The following is a 20,697-nucleotide window of genomic DNA, read 5'->3' as shown; positions in this document are numbered from 1 at the left end:
TAGAACCAGGGGAGCATTCCATAAAGATCTCTGTCGGTTATTCCCACTGACTAATATGCTCCTAGCCATTCAGATGCAAGTATTTCAGTAGCTTGCAACACTTATCACAGATTTTTCACTGACATACACAGTTCCTCATGAAATGCTACCCAAACCAATCGTGACATGAATGACCACGCAATAGATTGGTTATCTTTGAAATTGAATCAAGACGTTATTATCACTGATCAATATTGCTAGATCTAAGCAAATGATTTGAGTCCATAAAACCACCTGTTCCCATCAAGAACCCGGGAGTGATGATGGCCCTGTACAGGGTTAATATGTTAGCTTGTCATTGGAAATGGGGGGTAGTGATCAATTGAAAATGTTACGATGGCTAGTTGCTCTTCCCTGGGTGGATAATTTCATGGTACAGTTCTGTTGATTACATGGATGTTAACGTCTGCCATTAAGGCTCTTTCACATGAGACAGGAAAGCTCAGCCTTCAAAATGACAACAATTTTGAATTGATTTGTTTTGTTTTGTGTGGGGTTTTTTTTGGGGGAGGGGCTTGTTTGTTTTTGTTTTTTGGAAGGGGTGTTTTGTAATCTTCATATATTTTTTTTAATGAAAAAGCATGCAGCTACCGTATCACCTGCATGTAGAACTAAAGGCTTTGTGTATTAGCTAATGGGTGTTGCAAAAAACTACCGATTGATCGCAAAACAGGTCCCAAAATCAATTAAAAGTCATGCGTTTCATTGCAATTTTGCAATTTGATTGTCTGCTTTTTGCATCAACAAGTGAAAATTGATATATCACTTGTAAATTTTGATATGAAATTAGGAATTAATTGCAAATATTTTCTTGCAACAAACCCTCAGTCTTTATGACTCGGAATCCTGTGGAGTAGTTTGGATAGTGCAACTAAGAGAAGTTGAGGAAACATGAAAATGGAGATTTATTTTGAATTGAAAGGTGAGAAAAAGATAATTGAGAGAAAGAGAGTATTCTTTTGTGAAGTCCTCAAAAGGACTTTAGATCAGATGAGACTAACCGCCCTTTCATATGGCAAAAAATTGTAATTTGAATGATGATTCCAGTGAAAAATACGGCTAATGAATAGCAGGTATGATACCAAACTAGAAGATGATTAGAATCACAAACGCTAATCACAGTCGCGATAACAATATCAATCATCATTACAATGATGATTCAAGATTCACGTGTGAAAAGGCCCTTGGAGCAGCATAAGAGTTGATGGGATGAGAGAGACGGTGACACGACTTTTGCTCCTGTGTCAATTGCTCTGGTCGTAATATATCGGAAGCCATAGGGTTAGAGTTTGTATTGTAGTAGAGTTTTTGGGTCAGAATAATGTAAAGGTATGGATTAGGGTTTACTTAGTTTTGGAAGTTAGTTTTTATGTTTGGCTTTATAGCATGCAGATTTCCATCGGAGCAAATGTCATGTAACCAAGAGAGACTCCTATCTGTTTTCTTTCCTTGAATGAAATCAGCCCAAAATGACCAACCATATGTGAACTGGTCTATAGGTACTGGTTAGTCACATCTAGCCAGAGGATGTTATAGATTGCTGTTCAGGTTTGAAAATCACTGTGTACAAGGTCATTTGTATCGGTAAGAAGAAATTATTATGTTTGAATTGAATTGTGGGAAAGGTAGAGAGCAAACGTGTGATCCACACCACAGATTAACGCCTGCTTGAATATTGATCAGTGTAGAGTTAGATGAAGTCCAAAGTGAAGTAATACATTCATTCCCGGAGGATTTGTTTAATAATTTTTTTTTTCATTCACGTGATCTTTTGTTGGCCATACTATGTTAAGATATGTTCATTTTCTTTCGTATTAAACTCAATCATCAAATGCCCCAAAAAGAGTGTGCTTTGTAAGGATATTCTACCAAACCATTGACATTAAAACTTGTTTGAATGGTTGTAAGCCCAACAGAAAACTTAATCAGGGTGGGTTTATGCTTCCATTGCGGAGACAGAATCAGCGTCTTCGAACAACGTTTCAGAACGCTGATCGCAAACGTGGTTCTGGGAGTGCTGTTTATGCTTAATATTTCAGAGGCGAAATTGCAATTTGCAGCTGGCTTTGCATCATAATTTTCATTGAGCAGGAAAGCGAGGTGAAATTGGGCGCGCCCATTTTCGAAAGTTTTTTTCCGAGTGGTGTTATGGTCGACTATTATTTGAACTTCACACAATTTCTGATCTTTTAATAATTGCACCATGGTGACGATAATAGTAAGACAAAATAAAGAATATTAAAGTATACATAATAAAGTAATAAGACATCTATTTGTATATGCCACTGGGGCTTCTGGCTCAGCGAGGTCTCCTCTTCATAACTCATGTTCCAGGTTTTTTTTTTAATCCCTCAACATTTATCGTGATGACAATTTAGATGAGTAGTAATAGTGATGGTACTTAATCACAAGTGCAAATGTAATTCCGTGGAGGTGTAAGTCCCTGTTAGAACCATGCGACTGTATTTGCCTGCGGATTTTCATCTCACTGGAAGCATGTACCAAATGACGTCATTTAAACACTTTTACGATCGTGGTTCTGTTTATACTTCCCCCGAAATCCTGATTCTGGTCAAACAAAGTTTTGAAACGTACCTTTTTGTAAGTTTACGATCGGCGTTCTGAAACGTTGTTTAAAAGAAAGTAAGGATGGAAGCAACCATGTTTTGGACTAATCACGTATAAAAACGCTGATTCTGGCCTGGAAAGTGGAAGCATAAACACGCCCTCAGTATACAAATGATGCATGGGTTAGAGTGGGTCAGTAGGAACTGTGTGCACAAGGTAACTTTGGCATGGTTTAGACCATAATGCCAAAGTTACCACGTGCACACAGTTCCACTGACCCACAAAAGAAACCCATGCATCATCTGGTTTATAGAATGGAAAAAATTTATTGAATAAACCACAAAAATTAATGATTTACCGGATGCATGATAATTTCATGCGTCACCGGACGCATGAAAAAATTTACCGGACGCATGATTTTTTTTTACCGGATGCATGATTTATTTACCGGATGCATGAAAATTCCAAAAGGTATGCAGACCCTTTGAAAACCCTGGACAACGTAAATATGTATGCCTAACTTGATAATATGTTGGCACAAAGGCATTATTATACCCAAAATGCCAGATACAGGTTTGCATTGACTAGATCTATGAGGCAGCCTAAGACCGCCCGGCCCGGGCCGCGCCGGGGGCAGCGCCTACGGCTGCCTGGGCCTGCAGTGGACATTTGGCTGTGCACAGCCAGCCCAGGGCAGTAGATCTAACGTTAGATCGTATGTCTGGACTTCTCAACTAACGAGTATGCGGGCAGTTTTAATCCCTATGACAATTATGGTACCGTATTTGTACTTACAGATCATTTTGCATCCTTTATTTGATTCATTCTGCCTTGATCAAAAATTCAAAATTTTGACTTAAAGAAGCGTAACAGTACATGCGCGATGACATCACAATGACCTTTTCGGGCGATAGCTTGTTTACAGTGGATATCGTTTTGATTATCGGGATATCGTTCATGCAGCCCAGTAAAAATTCTTGCATAGCTCTCAACCAATCAGATTGCAGGGATTTTCTCATCCATTCTATAAAATACTTTGAAAAGCCTTCTTCCAGTATGCAAACGACACAGTAGGTGGGCTTGAAATATGGCAGTATCAGCTTTCATGAGATTGCCAGCCCATAGTGACAATCAGTTTTACATCTTATTCTGTGATTGTGATTCTACCTTCAGAAAATAGATAGTGAACGTACCCTCTGATGAGCATCATGTACTCATTAACTTTAAAGAATGTTGGTGCAAGAACATCCGAGCCTTGTTGCGTGTAACCTGTCTTTGCATGATGCTGCAATACACTAGCCTGAAGGCATATCCTGTAATATTAAGCTTTACTTTCCGTATAGATGTCAACATTCGTCAGGATTATTTGCTTCCTGACTAGTTTTTGTTGTTTTCTTTTTTTATGGCAGCCAGAGCTACATTACATGTAGTATCTTCTCTTTAGCAGTGTAAGAATTACATCATTGCATCTGGGTGTGTCTGGACTTGACATTACTGGAAAACATGAAAATCATGGGGGGGTTTTTATAAAAAAAAAAGTATGTTGGGTAGCATACAGCACTGATTTTTTGTTTTAATGTGCAGTTTTCTGGAGACATGTGGTCATACATGCAGCTGAAAAATTATTCAGATTTTTTTCAGGAGGGTTGTTTGAATTACCTGTATATACATGTTCTTTTTTTTTTTTACATTTTTTTATATTCTTGATGTTACAAGTATTGCAGGTGCATTGATTTTCTCAGACAAATTTGCTCATAGCTAATTAGATACTGGGGTTCAATAACTTTTGTTTACAGCTGCTTTTGTAATCATCAATAGATGCTTCTTGGGGCTCCTTTGCACATCACTGCTTTTAAACAGATTATTAAACTAGGTTTCAAAAGAAACTTATCAAACTTCACAAGCACACTACACAAATTACACTCAGTGAAAATGAACAAAATTTTGACATAGGCTAGCTTCAATATTCCTTTAATACTAAGCACATGTCAATCATTAAGAAATTGGTTTAATCACAAATAGGTTGTAGCCCCTCAAATCAAATGGTTCCGGAATCCAAAGTCACAAAATGGCAAAAGAAAGACCAATGAAAATGAGATGGGATTAAACAATCTTACCAGTTTATTTAAGTTCACAGTATGACCTTCGGCATGTTTAATTGATCGCCTCAATAACTAAGAAGTTACAGGAAGTTAAAATTAACATTTTAAACACACCTTTTGAGGTCAAAGAAGCATAATGCATGAATGGACCCAATAGCAATCAATAAAAGAATGACCATTTGGTTTAATCCCATCTCATTTTCATTGGTCTTTCTTTTGCCATTTTGCGACTTAGGGTTCCAGAACCAATTGATTTGAGGGGTTACAGCCTCTTTGTTATTAAACCAATATCTTAATTTTGGCATGTGCTTAGTAAGGAATATTGAAGCTAGCCTTGTGTCAAAATTTCATTTTGACGGAGTGAAATTTGTGTAGTGCACTTGTGAAGTTTGATAAGTTTCTTTTGGAACCCAGTTTATATCTACCTTAATATATTTGTGATTTTCACATGTAAATAGAGCAAATGTTGGTCCCTGTTGCATAAAAGTTACTATTGTATTAACTTAACCTCCTCCTAATGATAAGTACCCAGTAACAACATCCAATCAAATTATATGCAAGTTACCAAAGTTACCATAATAATAAATTTATGCAACTGGGCCCAGGCAAATGTATGTTTTGTACATGTAAGTTCATCACATATTTACGGTGGGGTTTTAATCTGAAATGGTTTAACAGGAGATTTGAATGGGGAGGGGGGTGTTATCCAATTATGAGCTTATCCCATAAGAATAACTCAATGAATACAAGAATAAATGATTAAATAATGAATGAATGAATGAATAAATGAATGAATGATTTGTAATGAAAGTGTGGGTAAATTGATGAATAAATATACATGTAGAAACAAATAATTAGATAAATATATGTTTGAAAAAGGTAAACACAGATCCAAATAAACAAACTTGGATTCAAAAGTATTAAAAGATAATGAAATTTAATAGAAACATAAAAATGAAAAATAAAATGAGAGGGAAATATTTACTTAAAATTAAAGAAAATAAATCCCATCTGAATCACATTACATTCATATCTACTGCTGATTATTATAAATATGTTTATCAAATCAGTTGATAGAATGTATGTTTTTATAGTACATAAAGATTTCAAGAAAATAGTGGAATTATATATACTATGTAGGAGCATGCAGTGAGGATTCCTGTACAATATGCAGATCTGCCAACTGCCAAGTAGTATGGATTTTCCATATTTAGAACTGAAAAATAAGAAGAACACTGATGGTTTCATGCAAAATACAGATTTCTAAAGTTAAGTTTTATGTGTAGTCCTATGGCATTTCCTTGAAAAAAAATTACTGATTTTCAGCTTAAATAATACTGATTCTTTTAATGAAATGTCTGAATATAATCTAAATTGAATACATATGAACATGTAACTGTAGATTTCTTCATTTAGAAGTTCTTGAAAATTTATTTATAAAAATTCATGAAAATTATTCTTTTGACTCTGGTGGTGGTGATGATGATGATGGTGATGATGATAATGATGGTGATGATGATGATGATGATGATGGTGATGATGATGATGATGATGATGATGATGATGATGATGATGATGATGGTGATGAAGATGATGGTGATGATGATGATGATGATGATGGTGATGATGGTGATGATGATGATGGTGATGATGATGATGATGATGATGGTGATGAAGATAATGGTGATGATGATCATCATGATCATCATCATGATGATCATGATCACTGCCTAATAATAATAATAGGCATTCATATAGCGCTATCTATCTAGAAATCATCACCATCATCATAATGATAATACAGTGCTTTATCACTGCCTGGGTATATTCAGTGAGACTTGAGCTTGAAGGTTTGGATGCCTCCTTGATGGGATATGAGATCTTGTTCCAAAGTTAGGGGTCACATATGAAGATAACCTCTCCCCCACAGGACTTGGTCTGAAAAAAAAAGAAACTTTAATAGGGATATGTCTCTGAGATGATCTTAGATTACCAATTTCTCACTAAGTTGTCCAGTAGACAAGGAATTTAAGATAAATGCCAGCAGCGGCGTAACAGGGGTCAGTGGCCAGGGGGGGCAAGAGCCAAAAATTTCCCGGTCATATCATGGTATGAATGGTGTAATGAACCAACTATTTTGAGGCAGCGTATCAGGCAGAATTTATCTTTTTAAAAAAAGTTGCGAGCGAGCGAAGCAAGCGAGCAAAAATTTTGACCTTTTTAATACAAAAATCAAATTTTGTGATAGATTTTGACATGATATCCAGAGAATTATATTTCACTCTTCTCTCTTTAGATTCCTTTTTTGTGGTCTGTACGTCACTGTTTGCGGCAGTAGCATGAAGAGAAAAAAAAATAAAATAAAGAGGGGTCCAGTAATGCACATGGGCTAAAAAGCTGCTATATGTAAGTCCCTAGCGAGCGAAGCAAACGAAAAAAAAATCACCTTTTCATGAGAATCTAACTTTGAGCTAATTTTGACATTTTATTCAGTAAATAAATTCATCCTACACTTTTCCTTTGCTTTTCTTTCCTCCTTTTTTGGGTTCTTGTTTGTAGAACTTTTTGGGGCCATGGCCCAACCCTTCCATACGCAGTGCTGTGCTGTTGGGGTCCAGGGCGGAGCCCCCGGAACTTCTTGATATCAAAGCCATTTAAACCTCGCAGATTGCCGCTATTTTAATCAAATCGTGTTCATATACAGACTATAGCTTTTACACAAAAATTAATTCAACCCAGTTGCGTAATGAACCAAATATTTTGAGGGCAAAACATAGCAATGTGGGAAAAATTTGTAAAAAGTCGCCAGCGTGCAAAGCGAGCTGAAAAAAAAATTGCCTATTGAAATTAAATTCTAATTATGTGATAGATTTTTATTATATTCAGCAAATAATACATTTCATTGTTTCCATTCATTTCATTATACGTTGTCTCCTATAATTTCTTTTTTTTTTCCTCTTGGGTGTGGAACAAGACCCCCCCCCCCCCCGCCTGTATGCCAGTGATTGAACGTGATTGAACGGGGGGCGTTATAGAGCCATTTGAAGGTTATAAATGAAGAGCCCCTACTGTGTGGGGTCTGGGGCAAAGCCCTGGTAGCTTATTTGCATAAAATTTAGCAAGCTTATAGCACAATGTTGTATGCAGTCCATCTTTCTTCCCGCTCTTTAATTTCAATCATCGGCAGCCCGGTCGTGTTATCATTTTCTTTCTTGTCCCTTTCCTTTGTTTTCCAATTTAGCTTTTGATTAATTACATTCTACCTTCGTTTCCCGCTATTGTTTGCCATTTTGTCATCTATCAATTTATTTCCTACCTGTGCTATTGCATTACATAGTCCTATTTCAGAATGATTTGTTCTTTCTCAAATGTTCTTTCGTACATTTTCCCACTTTCCTTCCTTTTCCATAAAAAAAAAATGTTTTTCTTCGTTTTCTTTTCACTTTTCCCTTTCCTTTTCCTCCTTTCCTTTTCCCCTTTCCTTCCCCTTTCCCTTTCTTTCTCCCTCCTTTTTTTTTCTTTTTCCCGTTTTTCTTTTATTTTCCCGGTGAAATCCGCCAGGGGGGGGGGGCAGCTTGCCCCCCCACCTGTTACGCCACTGAATGCCAGTTGTAATGATCTAGAACCTGAGTTAGAACAATTCTTATCAGTGTCTGTATGTATCGATAAAAAGTGTGCCAAATGGTTCTGGAAGAAAATTTGTAAATGCTCAGAACTTAGCAAACTAAGAACAGCATTTCATAAAATGTCCTTAAAAAAAAAACAATATTTATGCACTGTCCCACATATGATTTTCTGTGTTAGTGATTTCCAGAGTTTTTGGGTTTAAGCTAAGATTTCATGATTTCACAAAGTCAAATTTATGTTAATGTACTAGATGTAGATCTATGGTAATATGGTGAGAATTAAACTTGATTTTAAAGACTTTCATGACATAATTGTTTGCTGCAACTATATTCTTTTACATTAAAGACACTGGTAGATGAGTAATAGTAGCTTGAAGTTTGCAATGTATAATTGGATTGGTAGCCAGTGTTATTTAGTGACCTAGTTTCTCCATTTCTCTTGCAGTTGATGTAATATGTAGCAGTATAGCTGATACATACGTGGAAAAGATGTTGTCTTTCGTTGCGGAACAGCTCACCGCTTCGCCTCATCTTGAGTTCTATGTACTATGGGCAGAGAAACTGCTGTCCATCCATGGGTCTAGACTCAAGCTCAAAAACTCGTCTTCCCACCATGCAATGCTCACTGCTCTACAGAAGTCACTCATCACCAAAGCAGACACCATTGGAAAAATGTAAGCTATCTTTTCATATTTGTTCTTAAAAATAATAGTGTAAACTGTTAAGCCTATTTTTAGTTTTGGTAAATCTCCCCAAAGTGTATATATCACTATTCCAATTCATGGCTAGATTAATATATTAATGATTATATGATTTTACATCCTATTTGATAATCAGGCATCTGATGAAAATGAAATATCTGCATATTTTTGTCTTATGGTTTTAATATAAAATCCCTTCTCAAGTATGAAATGGGGTGAAAATTTCAGGATATAATCTTTGTCAGTAACTTTCTAATATCCAATTACTAAATATGTAAAGTAAGTGCTCAAAATTTAAAAAGAGAAGGGGCTGGATGTCAAATATGATTCTAATGGCTGAAAATGCCAAATTTAGATTCTTATCACTGAAAAAAACTCAATGACAGGCCTTAAGAATTGTACAGTTGGGAAGTGTAGCAACAGTGTAAGTGTTCTGAAGAATCTTTTTTTTTTTAATAATAAATTGAGTCAAAATACACATGTAAAAAACATTGAAAATTACATCAAGTCACAGAGATTGAATTAATCCAAGACCATGCGAGGCTATGTCATTCTTCTTCAGTGCTGGGGCCGGGGGGTGGGGGCGGATTGGAAGAATGGTCCCTCTTTTTATCATTATTCTTCTTGTACTTAGATCATTTACTACTTAATCTCAATCTAGCAATCTTTTCTTTGGTCTTCCCTTTCTTCTCTTCCTCACACCCTGTTTTTCTCTAAAGGAGCTCATGAATGATATATCACACTTTTAACATGCTAGATGAATTTCAGTTTTGTGGATCATCTGCTGCCAATCAGCAACAGCGACATGTTAAGGGTTGATAAAATGGCTCCCACAAATGAATATTTCACATCTGTCTTTCGTCATCCTATCACTCATTTCTTCTTCATTTTAAAAGCATCTTTTAATAGATCTGTTTTTCTCACTCTGTATGAAAACCTTTGTTATGGGATAGCTGTTGTGTTACTTTGCTTGACAAACAATAACCAACAATCAATTAATATAATAGTCGGTGATCAGTCATTGACTGTTAGAGCAGGTGGCTGTGTCGGGGAGATTTTCCGCTGATCAGTTATCAATGATTCCTTATAAAACCGATCAGAGATCTGACAACATCCTCTGGGATGATGTTGAATTTCTCCTCATCCTTTTATATTTTCGTGAATTTATGGTCTGTCCCTGGGAGGTCTTGAGTGATGTGTATCACTGCAGTGCAACCACGAGGTAGACCGCTACACCTGTATGGTTGTTTGCAACATTTCCTGAGAAGTTGCCTCTTGAAACTTTTTGTGGGTGGTTAACAATTTTAGAATGAGTTGGCTGCAACCTGGCAAAAACCATCCTTTGCTACAAAAAATATCAAGTTTAACACTTTGAGCAAATAAGAATAAAAGATTCAATTTCAGAAGAAAAAAATCCATCTCCTCTATGCTCGGATTGATTTAGCTTTAACTTTTTAAGTACCCTGTAATTGCCATACCAATAAGACACAATCTCAATCAGCAAACTGGATGACCAAGACAGTTTTATGAAAGTTGTTATTTGATGACAGCAGTTACTATAGAGGCCAATCAAAACTTACAATTTCAGTAAAACTGTTCGTAATTGACAACTTGTCAGTATTATGTGGTGTCCTGTTCAATAGGAGACTGCTTGATACAAGCAAAATATCTTCATTTATTTTCATTTTTTTTCATTTCTAATGCAACACCATTTGGAAGAACCCCTCAAAGGGTAATGTTTGTAATTAAGAGCACTTTCCATTGATACAAAATTCATTATTAAAACAGGTAGTAATTGTATAGATTAGCAAGTTTTGAATTTTCACTGTGTTTTAATAGGGCAAGGGCTTTTTCTATTGGACATATCGCAGCACAAGGGGAATATAAAAAAAGCACAGAAAACTTCCCAAGGCCAATGAGCGGGGCATAAATAGGCTTTGAGACCAGTATTTAAGTATCAGCAGCAAGGGCGGATCCAGGATTTTCCAAAGGGGGGGGGGAGATTTTTTAACAGGAAAAATTCTGACAAGCAACATTAAAGAGACAAAAAAGAAAGAAAAGAAAAAAGGAAAAAGTTTATGGGGGTCATTTTGTTCCAAAAAAAAATTTACAAGCAAAAAAAAGGTTTCACTGCAAAATGGGGTGCATTTTGTTCCAGGGAAAGTTTGACAAGCAAAAAAAAGGGTCCTCACTTGTGTATGCATGACACGTTCCCTTAAAAAAAAATTGGGGTTCCTCTCAAAAGGGGGGGGGGGGCATGAGCCGGATGTGCCCTTGCCTGGATTGCCAACTGATCTGCAGTCATAACCTTCAATGGCTTCCAGTTGGATTTATTTGAATGGGAAGTTTACCCTGACATTAAGTTTGTTTAAATTAAAGCAGAACAATTAGAGAAAAATAGTGAAGTTCCTACAAAAATCTATCTACCAATAATGGAGTAATAATTTTTTTAAGTTTGATTTTGTAATGTCACAGACAAGCAGTTCCTCCATGTGTTATGTCATGTAATTTCCATAAAAAGCCATTCTTTCAAAACTTAAAGATGATTTTATTTGTGCTGGGGATACATATTTATCAACAGACACATCATTTTATACCCCCTTTTATAGAAAAATTTTTATTCATTAGTGTTTGATTTTAAAATAAGAAAATTTATCGAATTTGTATATATGGGGAAGCTGCTCATATAATATATCATCAGACACATCAATTTATACCCCCTTCTATAAGAAATATATTTTTATTCATTGGTGTTTGATTGAAAGAGATCGCAAATTTATCGAATTTGTATATATCGGGAAGCTGCTCATATAATGAGGTCACAAATTATAAACCTAAAAAAGTCATCAATTCATTATTCTTTGATAGAGATTCATAAAAACTTAACCAATGTTTTCTCTAATTTTTATGCTTTTATCAAAAGGAGCTTGTTGTCAGAGAGAATTTTCCCTGTAAGTCATGGAACAGCAAAGCAAAATAAAATGTACTGTGAATAGTTAACTTTTTTTTCATAGAATGCAAATATAATCTATGCTTAGTACGTATTGATTTTTTTTCATTTCTTACATGTAGCTCAGTTTTCTTTCCCTCAATATAATTCCCAACTATTTCTCTTAAATGCGTGTTCTATGATGTGGATGGACATCTGGAAGAATGAATATAGAGGTCTGCAAAATAAAAACAATTATTCCCTAACTGATTTGGAATGACAAAATTGCATATTGATAAATAACAAACGGCCAGATATAGAAAACAATTTAGGGAAGCATTGGCAATCGGCTTAAAGTATATCAATTCTTCCCCTTCCAATCCTCGATATCCATTTTATCTCTCTCACTCCCTCTACTATGTTTCTGTCTCTTTTTCTTTCTGGCCCTATCTTAGTCAGTTTTCTTTCTTCTTCTTTGGATCTGATTTTCCCCCATTCCAATCACAAATGCGTGTTTATGCTTTAAAAGATATATTGTTTTGTAGATGTATGTGTCCTATCCGAATCATAATCATTCTTTTTTCTCTCTCTCTTACACCTTTGTAATGTTCTTTTGTTATTTACCATTTCAATCTGTTTTCCACTGTATTTTGTTGTTATAGTTTACTTTCCTGCTCAGCACTGTATTTTGATCTTTCTTTCACTTTTGTTATAATTTGCTATGTCTTTCCCGGGCCATGTATGTGTCATTTTCGCTTTCTCTGTTTTTTTTTTTTTATTCTTGCCTCTCCCTCATTTCTTTATGGTGCTTTCACGTTCTCCGCCCACCCTTCCATTGACCTACATGTATCTTTACCACAGCTCCTATTATGCATGTATAATCACCCTTCCCCCCCCCCCCATTTTTCTTCTGCACCTTCATGCCAATTCCCCCCTCCCCTCCTTTTAACCTCAACCGTTCTCCCATTCTTTTTTTGTTGTTGTTTATTTACTAAGCTCTTAATGTTATACACTGATATAATTCATACTTTGTTTCTATTTGAATTAATTATGTTGTACTAGTTTTATTTACCTTCAATTTAAGTTGTAAAGCGCTTAGAAACTGTATTGTAATTTGTATTATGCGCTATATAAAAGCTCCATATTATTATTGTTATTATCATTCTCCTCTTTTGGTCTCTCTCTACATTTCTATTTTCTTCACTCATATTCTTTTCTTCTAATCTTTCCACCAGTTTCCTATCCTCTCCCTTTTTCACCTTACCCTATTTCTTTCTGATCCCCTATTAACGACCTCTTTCTTTTACCCCTCATATCCCCCTTTCTCTCTTCTTCTCATGCACCCTCTCCCCCCTCTCTCTCTCTCTCTCTCTTCTTCCTTCTCTCTCCACCCCTTCTCTCTCTCTTCACCCCTGCTCACTCCTTCCCTATCCCCCTCTTCTTCCCATCAAACTCTTCCTCTTATAATCCATTTAACGTTGTTTTTCTAATCTGAAATACAAGAGGCCCTAAATTGCCTTTCTATTAGATCCGCCAGGTTTGATTTCCCAGGGAAAAAAATGAATAGGATTCATTTGGAAAATTCCGAAACCAATACTACTTCAGACTTTGCCATAATATTGTGCAAGCTATTAAAGGGGCATGTACTATTTTTCTTCGTTAATCAGTGTTGTGTGTATAAGCTTGGGGCTGATGACTAGTCAGACAGAGATGCTTGGGTTAGAAGATGGGTTTCCATTTTAAAGGTTCGGTGGTGTTCTAATATCCAATTATATATCCTACTTTAAGAGGATGTGGTAGGATGTTTGATGCTGTCAATTATTGAATCTAAGTGTCTGCATTTTTTTGGAATTATTCAAGCAACATTATTGTCATAACATTGCCTACATTAAAAGATAGGTATACTTTTAATATTTATGAACAAAGGTATATTGAAATCTTCAGTGATAGATTAAATCAGTACCATTTGAAAATCCGTCTGTCCTGTTCTATAACGATGTTCGCAAATTATGCACAACATAACAAATGACTGACAGTGTCCCTTCTTGGATGGTATTGCATTGTATAACAACATTTATAGTAAACTATTAAAATGTGATATATTACCGGTATATTTTTGTTCTCCCATGCAGTCCCATCTCATATGGAATTGATTTTGTGAATTGTCATTCTTTTTGTAATTCCTGAAATTATCTTATTATCTGATTTTTCTGACAAGAACTAAGAAACAAAATTTGCCATGCATTGACTAACATGACATCAATATGGATAATCATTCTCAGTGATGCCATGCTTATAATAAGCAATTTGTACTGGTATTTGCATGAATTAAAACCATCATTCTCGTGACTACCTATGGCATATCTCTTTATCATCACCATCCGTGCTTGGTGACATGATTGAAGTCAGGTGCTTGGCAGTACTTCTTTGCTTGCATCAAAAATTCAATGCTCTTTTTTAACTTGACCTACTTTATTCCCAGCGTTAATTTGTATCACATGGCAATGCCCAAGAGTTTTCATTTAGCTAGTTATGACATTTTAATGCATAGAAATTAGATGAAGTTGTTTGTTACTTCTTCCCCGACTGATATCAGTCATACATGATCAATATTAAAAATAATGTACTCATATACGTTTAGAAAATTTCGTTCAAATGAAAGCTTTGCAACATAATTTGTTGTTTAATATGCCTTCCTGCCCAAGAGTAATAACATGCCTCATATTCATGATTTTTAGTCAAATTTTCACAATTTATAACATTACTCCTTTTGATTTCTGGAAGCATGCACATTTTCTTTGAAAAGATATATGAACCCAAGTCAATCCTCAGTAGATTCGCAATATTTCATTGGTCCATGAATGGAGGCATATAACGAAATAGAACTTTCAATTGCTTTCAAATACCTGCACAAAATAAAGAAAACACAGTATATCATAACAATAGAAAATGATAAGTAAACAAACAACTTTCTGCAGTTCCTTCATACCCCTTTAAATTCGTAATTCATTAATAATGGCATACTTGTACAGGAAAAAATGTAAACTGCCATTTTAGGACAGTATACCTGTATCAGCATGACATGGAGATAACTATAATGATGATATTAGATTGCTTCAATGAGAAGAGCTTAATACTGATGTGGTGTAATATGTCACACAAGTTTTATTAATGTCTGTCTCTCTTTCAAATGATTAAAACCTAAGCAGAGCTTGTCTGCCCAAACAAACAACCACTGCTTGCCACTCTGTGCTGAATTAAAAAAAATTATTCAGCTGCCTCAAACAACATTATGGAAGTTCTTGACACTAGAGAGTATAGCCACTGTAACGGCTACAGTCTAAATATAAAACAGTGTTACAGAAATTTATTTTGATTCAAAATATTAGTTATTTCATTTGCATTTATTAAATAAGTTTGCTAGTATTGTATGATATCAGGGTCAGAGATTGCCCCCTGACAAAATCTACTTGATGATCTCCATGAGTCAGAAGCTTTGTATTCAAAAGGCAGACTACTTGGATTCTTGAGCTGCGTACACTATTTGACGTTACTGATTGCATGCGGTTCCGTAGTTCCATGGCATGTATTTAAGCATTCACAAACCCATCATGGTGTTGTCGAACCTCCTAGTGGACAAATATGCCATTTGAATACTCAAACACTCTCTCTTCTTGTGTCTTAGATGAGAGAGGCAATATCCCACGGCAGTGTTTGATATGGAGTCCCTAAAATGAGTTAGAAGTTCACTGACACTGGCTGTGGCAGGGTATCAGAGATCGTTGAACAGGTCTCTGAAGTTTTCAGTGAGAGAGTTGCTTTACAACGTCAAGGGTATGATGCCAGTGTAAAAAAGGAGCATTATAAACATGTACATATATGCAGCTTGCGACACAAGAGCAGTGTTCTTGCAATTTGGTGACACTTAGAAAAAGCCTCGTAAATTGATCATGTGATTGGTCATGTTCAATTAATTTCAAATAATGATTAATATAACCAATTATTAAAGATATCATACAGGCCTCAATCAATTGCTAAGTTTTTTTTTCTGACTGGCCTCAGATTTTCCTTCAAGCCATCTCTCACTGGTCACTCACTGTCCCCAACTTTCCTCTCTCACTCTGTACTTTCCTGACTCTTCTTCTTCTACCTTTCCTTTCTCCCATCCCTGGGATGTGATCTTTGTACCCATCTTCCCTTTCCCCTCATCCTCTGATCCTGTTTTTTTTTCTTTTCATGTATGTTCTTCATCTCTCTGGTATCACTATTTAGCTTTTAACCAATCAGGTTCTTCCATTTCAGTAGTGTATGACCTGCCAATGATAATAGGTTGTGTGAAAAAGGGCCCTGCAACAGTAATTTGCTTTCACACTGCATTCAGTATATATTTCACCCCAACTTTAAGAAAAAGTACTTGCTGAGTTTGGGTATTTCGTTTTGACGATGTTCCAATCCCCATCCAAGCCTAGTATCAATTAATCCATGACATTCCTTGAATGCATGAAGTGCCTTTAAACAACAGAAGCTTAACCGGGGACCAGTCTTACAAATAGTTGCGATTGATCCAATTAATCACAACTATGGATGGCCAGCAACGTCAACATATAAAATACAAATTTGTTCAAAATATTTTCTACATATATATATACATGTATATGATGTTTATTCATACATTCATCACTCTCTTGAAGATTCATTGTAATTCTCTTGCTTTACTAAGGGGATTGTGCGAATATCCTGTAGAAAAAAAATTATGGTATGGATGGATTTCCATACAGTTGATCTTGATTTGATCAATCGTAACTCTTTGTGAGATTGGTCCCTGAAGTAAATAGGCAACTGCATGTAGATAATCGCCACCTCAAAGGGCTATTAACTTATTGTTATTATATTCTTTTTTCACATTGGTGAAATATCAGTTTTCTGTCTTGATCTTGGAGATGTAAAATACACCTGCCATATTCCCCCTCTTTCCATACTGACTTGTACAAACCTCCAGGGAGCCAGCCGTATCCTGGCACAAATGATTTTATAAATTTCTCCTTCCTCGCCCCCCCCCCTTCATCTCCGTTTCACTTCAACAACTTCATCAACTTCCCAGCCGCTGGGACACAACATTTAAAGAAGCAGATCATTGAATTTATTTTCATCAATACAAAGTTTTCATTTTATTCAGCTTTTCGGAGCAAATACTGGGCTTGGATGGGGATAGGATTTCACGCAGAAGCGGCATCAAATTGTGATGGTTCTGGTCCGCTGGGAGGAGCGATAGCAGCCAGTTTGGCTATTGAAAAGGAGTCTATTCCAGTGTTTGTGATATTCAGCTGTATAAAGTTATTGCACTCATAGACAGCTATTCCCTTAATATGAAGAATGAAAGGACAGAGTAGAAACACTGTTCTCTATAAACTGCTATTGCTGCCAAGTTATTTTTTTCTCCAAACTTAATGTACAGGTATGCTCATATATGAACTGAAAATTGAAATAAATTAATATGTCACCTATATTTTCTTCGGAGGGGGGGGGGGACATAACTGTTTTTATCCAGTTCCATATGTTACTGTTTGATGAGAAATCATGAAGATTGAAAATGTCTCCCCAACCACATGAATGAGGTCCTTGTCATGAACAAGAATTACACTCATGTAAAGTTTTTGCAGCAAAAAATGAAAAATAAAATAAATGATCAGCATGAGGATGATTAATTTAATTGAGTATGGTCTTGCATTGCTCACTTTTTTGAGAAAAGCATATCGGTGTGAGATCGTGCTATATTATAAACCATCCCATGAATTTGAATGAATAGCAGTATAAATGCATTGATATAATCACAAGCACAATATTCACGACTATATTTGTAATAAATTTGGAACAGTATACTTTTGACCGCTGCAAAATAAGGCTTTTATAAGTTGCACAATTCCATCAGCATAAGAAATAAATGAGGGCGATGGGCAGTTTTAGCCTCATCACAGCACAAATTGCCCACTAAAATCCCCCAAATTGAATATTTGGGAGGGGGGAACCATCTATTCTAGAGTATCCCCCAGCTCTCTGCGCCAAAAAGTAGCCTTTGAAATGAAAGAAATAGCCCCTAAAATTCAGAAATTGCTCCAATGTGAAAAAAATCTGTTAAAATAAAAAAACATATATTCCCTATCCTGACATCTATGGAACAGAACATATATTGTGATAACATAATTTATAAAAGAGCTTTGTAACATTATTTTTCCTAGCAGGCACTCTAGTTTGAAGATATTGCCCCATTCAATTGGACATAGATCTTAACTTATTTTTCAAATAGCATTGATGATTTGAAAATGGAGATGATTTTATGTTTATAGTTTTAGCTTGGTTAAGAGATGATCTCTCCTGTATATCAAAGCACCTTTAAGTCGAGTATAGTGCACTTCTACTCTCATATATTTAGCATGTCAGGTAATCTCATCTTGATTGCCATGTCATGCACCACAATATGGCATTATCTTCAGGTATGCTCGCTTAATTACCTTATTTTCCTGTTTCTGTCCTGTATGTCAGGGTAGGCAATCTCGAGTCATTTGTTTTCATTAACGTCTCATTAGTTGAGGTCCTTGAAAAGCCACCATCAAGTTGAATTAGTGCGGTTGGGAGTGCAATCCGGGTTTATTGCCTTGTACATGGTGAACTTCATGCAGGGTAGGGTTATTGTAATATCTCTCTCAAGTTTAATCCGGGATGAAATGCTCAATAATGAGCGCGGTACGAAGAGCATGATGATTTAATTATCGGGTTGAAACAGGGAGATGAAAATGACTTCTACAGTAATCCTCAACAATGAATAGCAACAAAAACTAATATACATGTTCCTATTCTTTGTGGCGAGGCATTTGACTCTTTCATTGCCTGTTTACCCGGCATTGCAATCTGCATAGTTTCATGTTTACCAGATGTCGGCAATATTGTAACATCGCAAAGTAGATAATCAACAAATTCAATATGCATTCTATGTGGCCTGTGATTTAACTTGGAATATATTGCTAAATTTGACCTATTTTCCCATGTCCACTTTCCCGCATGTGCAATTTTGTGACCTCACATAATAGTAAATTCAATATACACTACATGTTTAGCATGTTTACTCCGTAGGAAACTGAATGATGTTGTTTTAACATGTGTTTTCCTGCCCACATATGCGGACTCACTTTCCAACAGATAAATGTGACACACAATATTCTTGTTCATGTTTTCTTTGGCAGGAATTATATAACTTTTTTTTGTTGTTGCTCTGACTGCCTTTTTGGGGAAGTGGTTAACGATGAATTCAACATACATACATGTTTTATATGATAGAGTTTCTTAAAATGATAATATCCAGTTCTACTGTATTGCATATCATATACCATTTAAGATCTTAATGTGTTTCTAAAGGGTCTTAGATATCATTAACCTGACTTTAGCCCGACAAGCCTTTTACATCATAGAAGCAATTCAAGAAAATAATCTTTGCCAGGTACCCAATTACTTCACCTGGGTGGAGTGCAGTACAATTTTTCTAATTGCTTCTTGACAATCACATATTAACCAGAATAGTCCCTTTTTTCTGTCACCAATTATCTATGGAACATTAACTCAAATACATGTACATGATTAAGCATTCTATTTCATTTCATCAAGTGATGCATTTGTTGCAACATCATTCACAGTAATTCAGAGCAATATTAATGTATATAACAGCATCACACCATATAAAATATTTAATATTTTTTTCGATAATTTTGTCAGTATTGTTTAGTAAGTGGAATAATCATATGAAACATGATCTTTAATTTGTCCTTTTAGTTTTCTAATTCTTTTCATGATTGTAATTAAGTGATTGCTTTTAAGTTCACCATTCATTACTGGACGCTTTCATGTTTTTCTTTGTGTTTTTGTTTCCTTGATGTATAAAGATGCAACACTAACCGGTACACACTCCAATACCTTCAGACTCTGGCAAAATTACAACCCAAGAAGAGGAAGTTAGCGCCGCTAGGATCGGAAGATGATGACAAGGAAACTGAGGAGGATGAGGAAGAGGAGGAAAGTTTAGGGGATGGTGAAGATATTGACAGTGATGATTCTGAGACACAGATTACACCACTCTTATAAAATGAACAATTATACCCAAGATGTACTAGCATTCATATGAGATCATCTGAAGGCATGCCTTCATCTGTTATGATCTAGGGGAGTATCCCCCCCTGGTTTTCCTACATTGAAAAAGAAAGAAGAAGAAAGTTTTTTTTTTAAAGAGTATCTAAAAGAGAGGTCTTTGTTAATTACCTAAATTTGGTATTTTTTTATTACATATGTTCATATATATTACATATATTAATGTGTAATACCCTTCTTATTTAATTGAGAATAAATATGCCAAATTTAAGCTGCCGTATACCTTCCCATGTCAACCCCTGGTGCCACCCTGGTGCATGACATCATCTGTACGTATGACACCATCATCAGATATGCTATCAGTCATAAGACATTGTCAAATTATAAGACATCATCAGATATGATATCATTGGTAGATGTGAAATCATCAGTAGTTGAAATATCATCAGTCAGTTTTATATAACATCAGTAGATATGACATCATCAGTCTAATGACATCATCAGTAGATTGGCATCATCAAAAGATATTGGATCATCAGTAGATGTGATATCATCTGCAGATACAGTATGGCATCATCAACAGAATTGACATCAGTAGA

The 20,697-nt window shown here is 35.6% G+C and overlaps 1 protein-coding gene across 1 annotated transcript in view; it reads left to right on the top strand.

The window, feature by feature from the left end:
• LOC129260689 (periodic tryptophan protein 2 homolog) overlaps positions 1–20,095 on the top strand; it is a 59,828-nt gene extending 39,733 nt beyond the window's left edge. Inside the window, exons 17-18 of the mRNA XM_064114582.1 lie at positions 8,781–9,009; positions 19,897–20,095. Coding sequence (XP_063970652.1) covers positions 8,781–9,009; positions 19,897–20,095 — 428 coding nt within the window. The remainder of the gene's footprint in view (positions 1–8,780; positions 9,010–19,896) is intronic.
• The last annotated feature ends 602 nt before the right edge of the window (positions 20,096–20,697 follow it).

The sequence above is a fragment of the Lytechinus pictus genome, unplaced genomic scaffold, assembly GCF_037042905.1.
Source record: "Lytechinus pictus isolate F3 Inbred unplaced genomic scaffold, Lp3.0 scaffold_19, whole genome shotgun sequence".
Lineage (NCBI taxonomy): Eukaryota > Metazoa > Echinodermata > Echinoidea > Temnopleuroida > Toxopneustidae > Lytechinus > Lytechinus pictus.
This window is presented reverse-complemented; position numbering and strand designations above follow the sequence as displayed.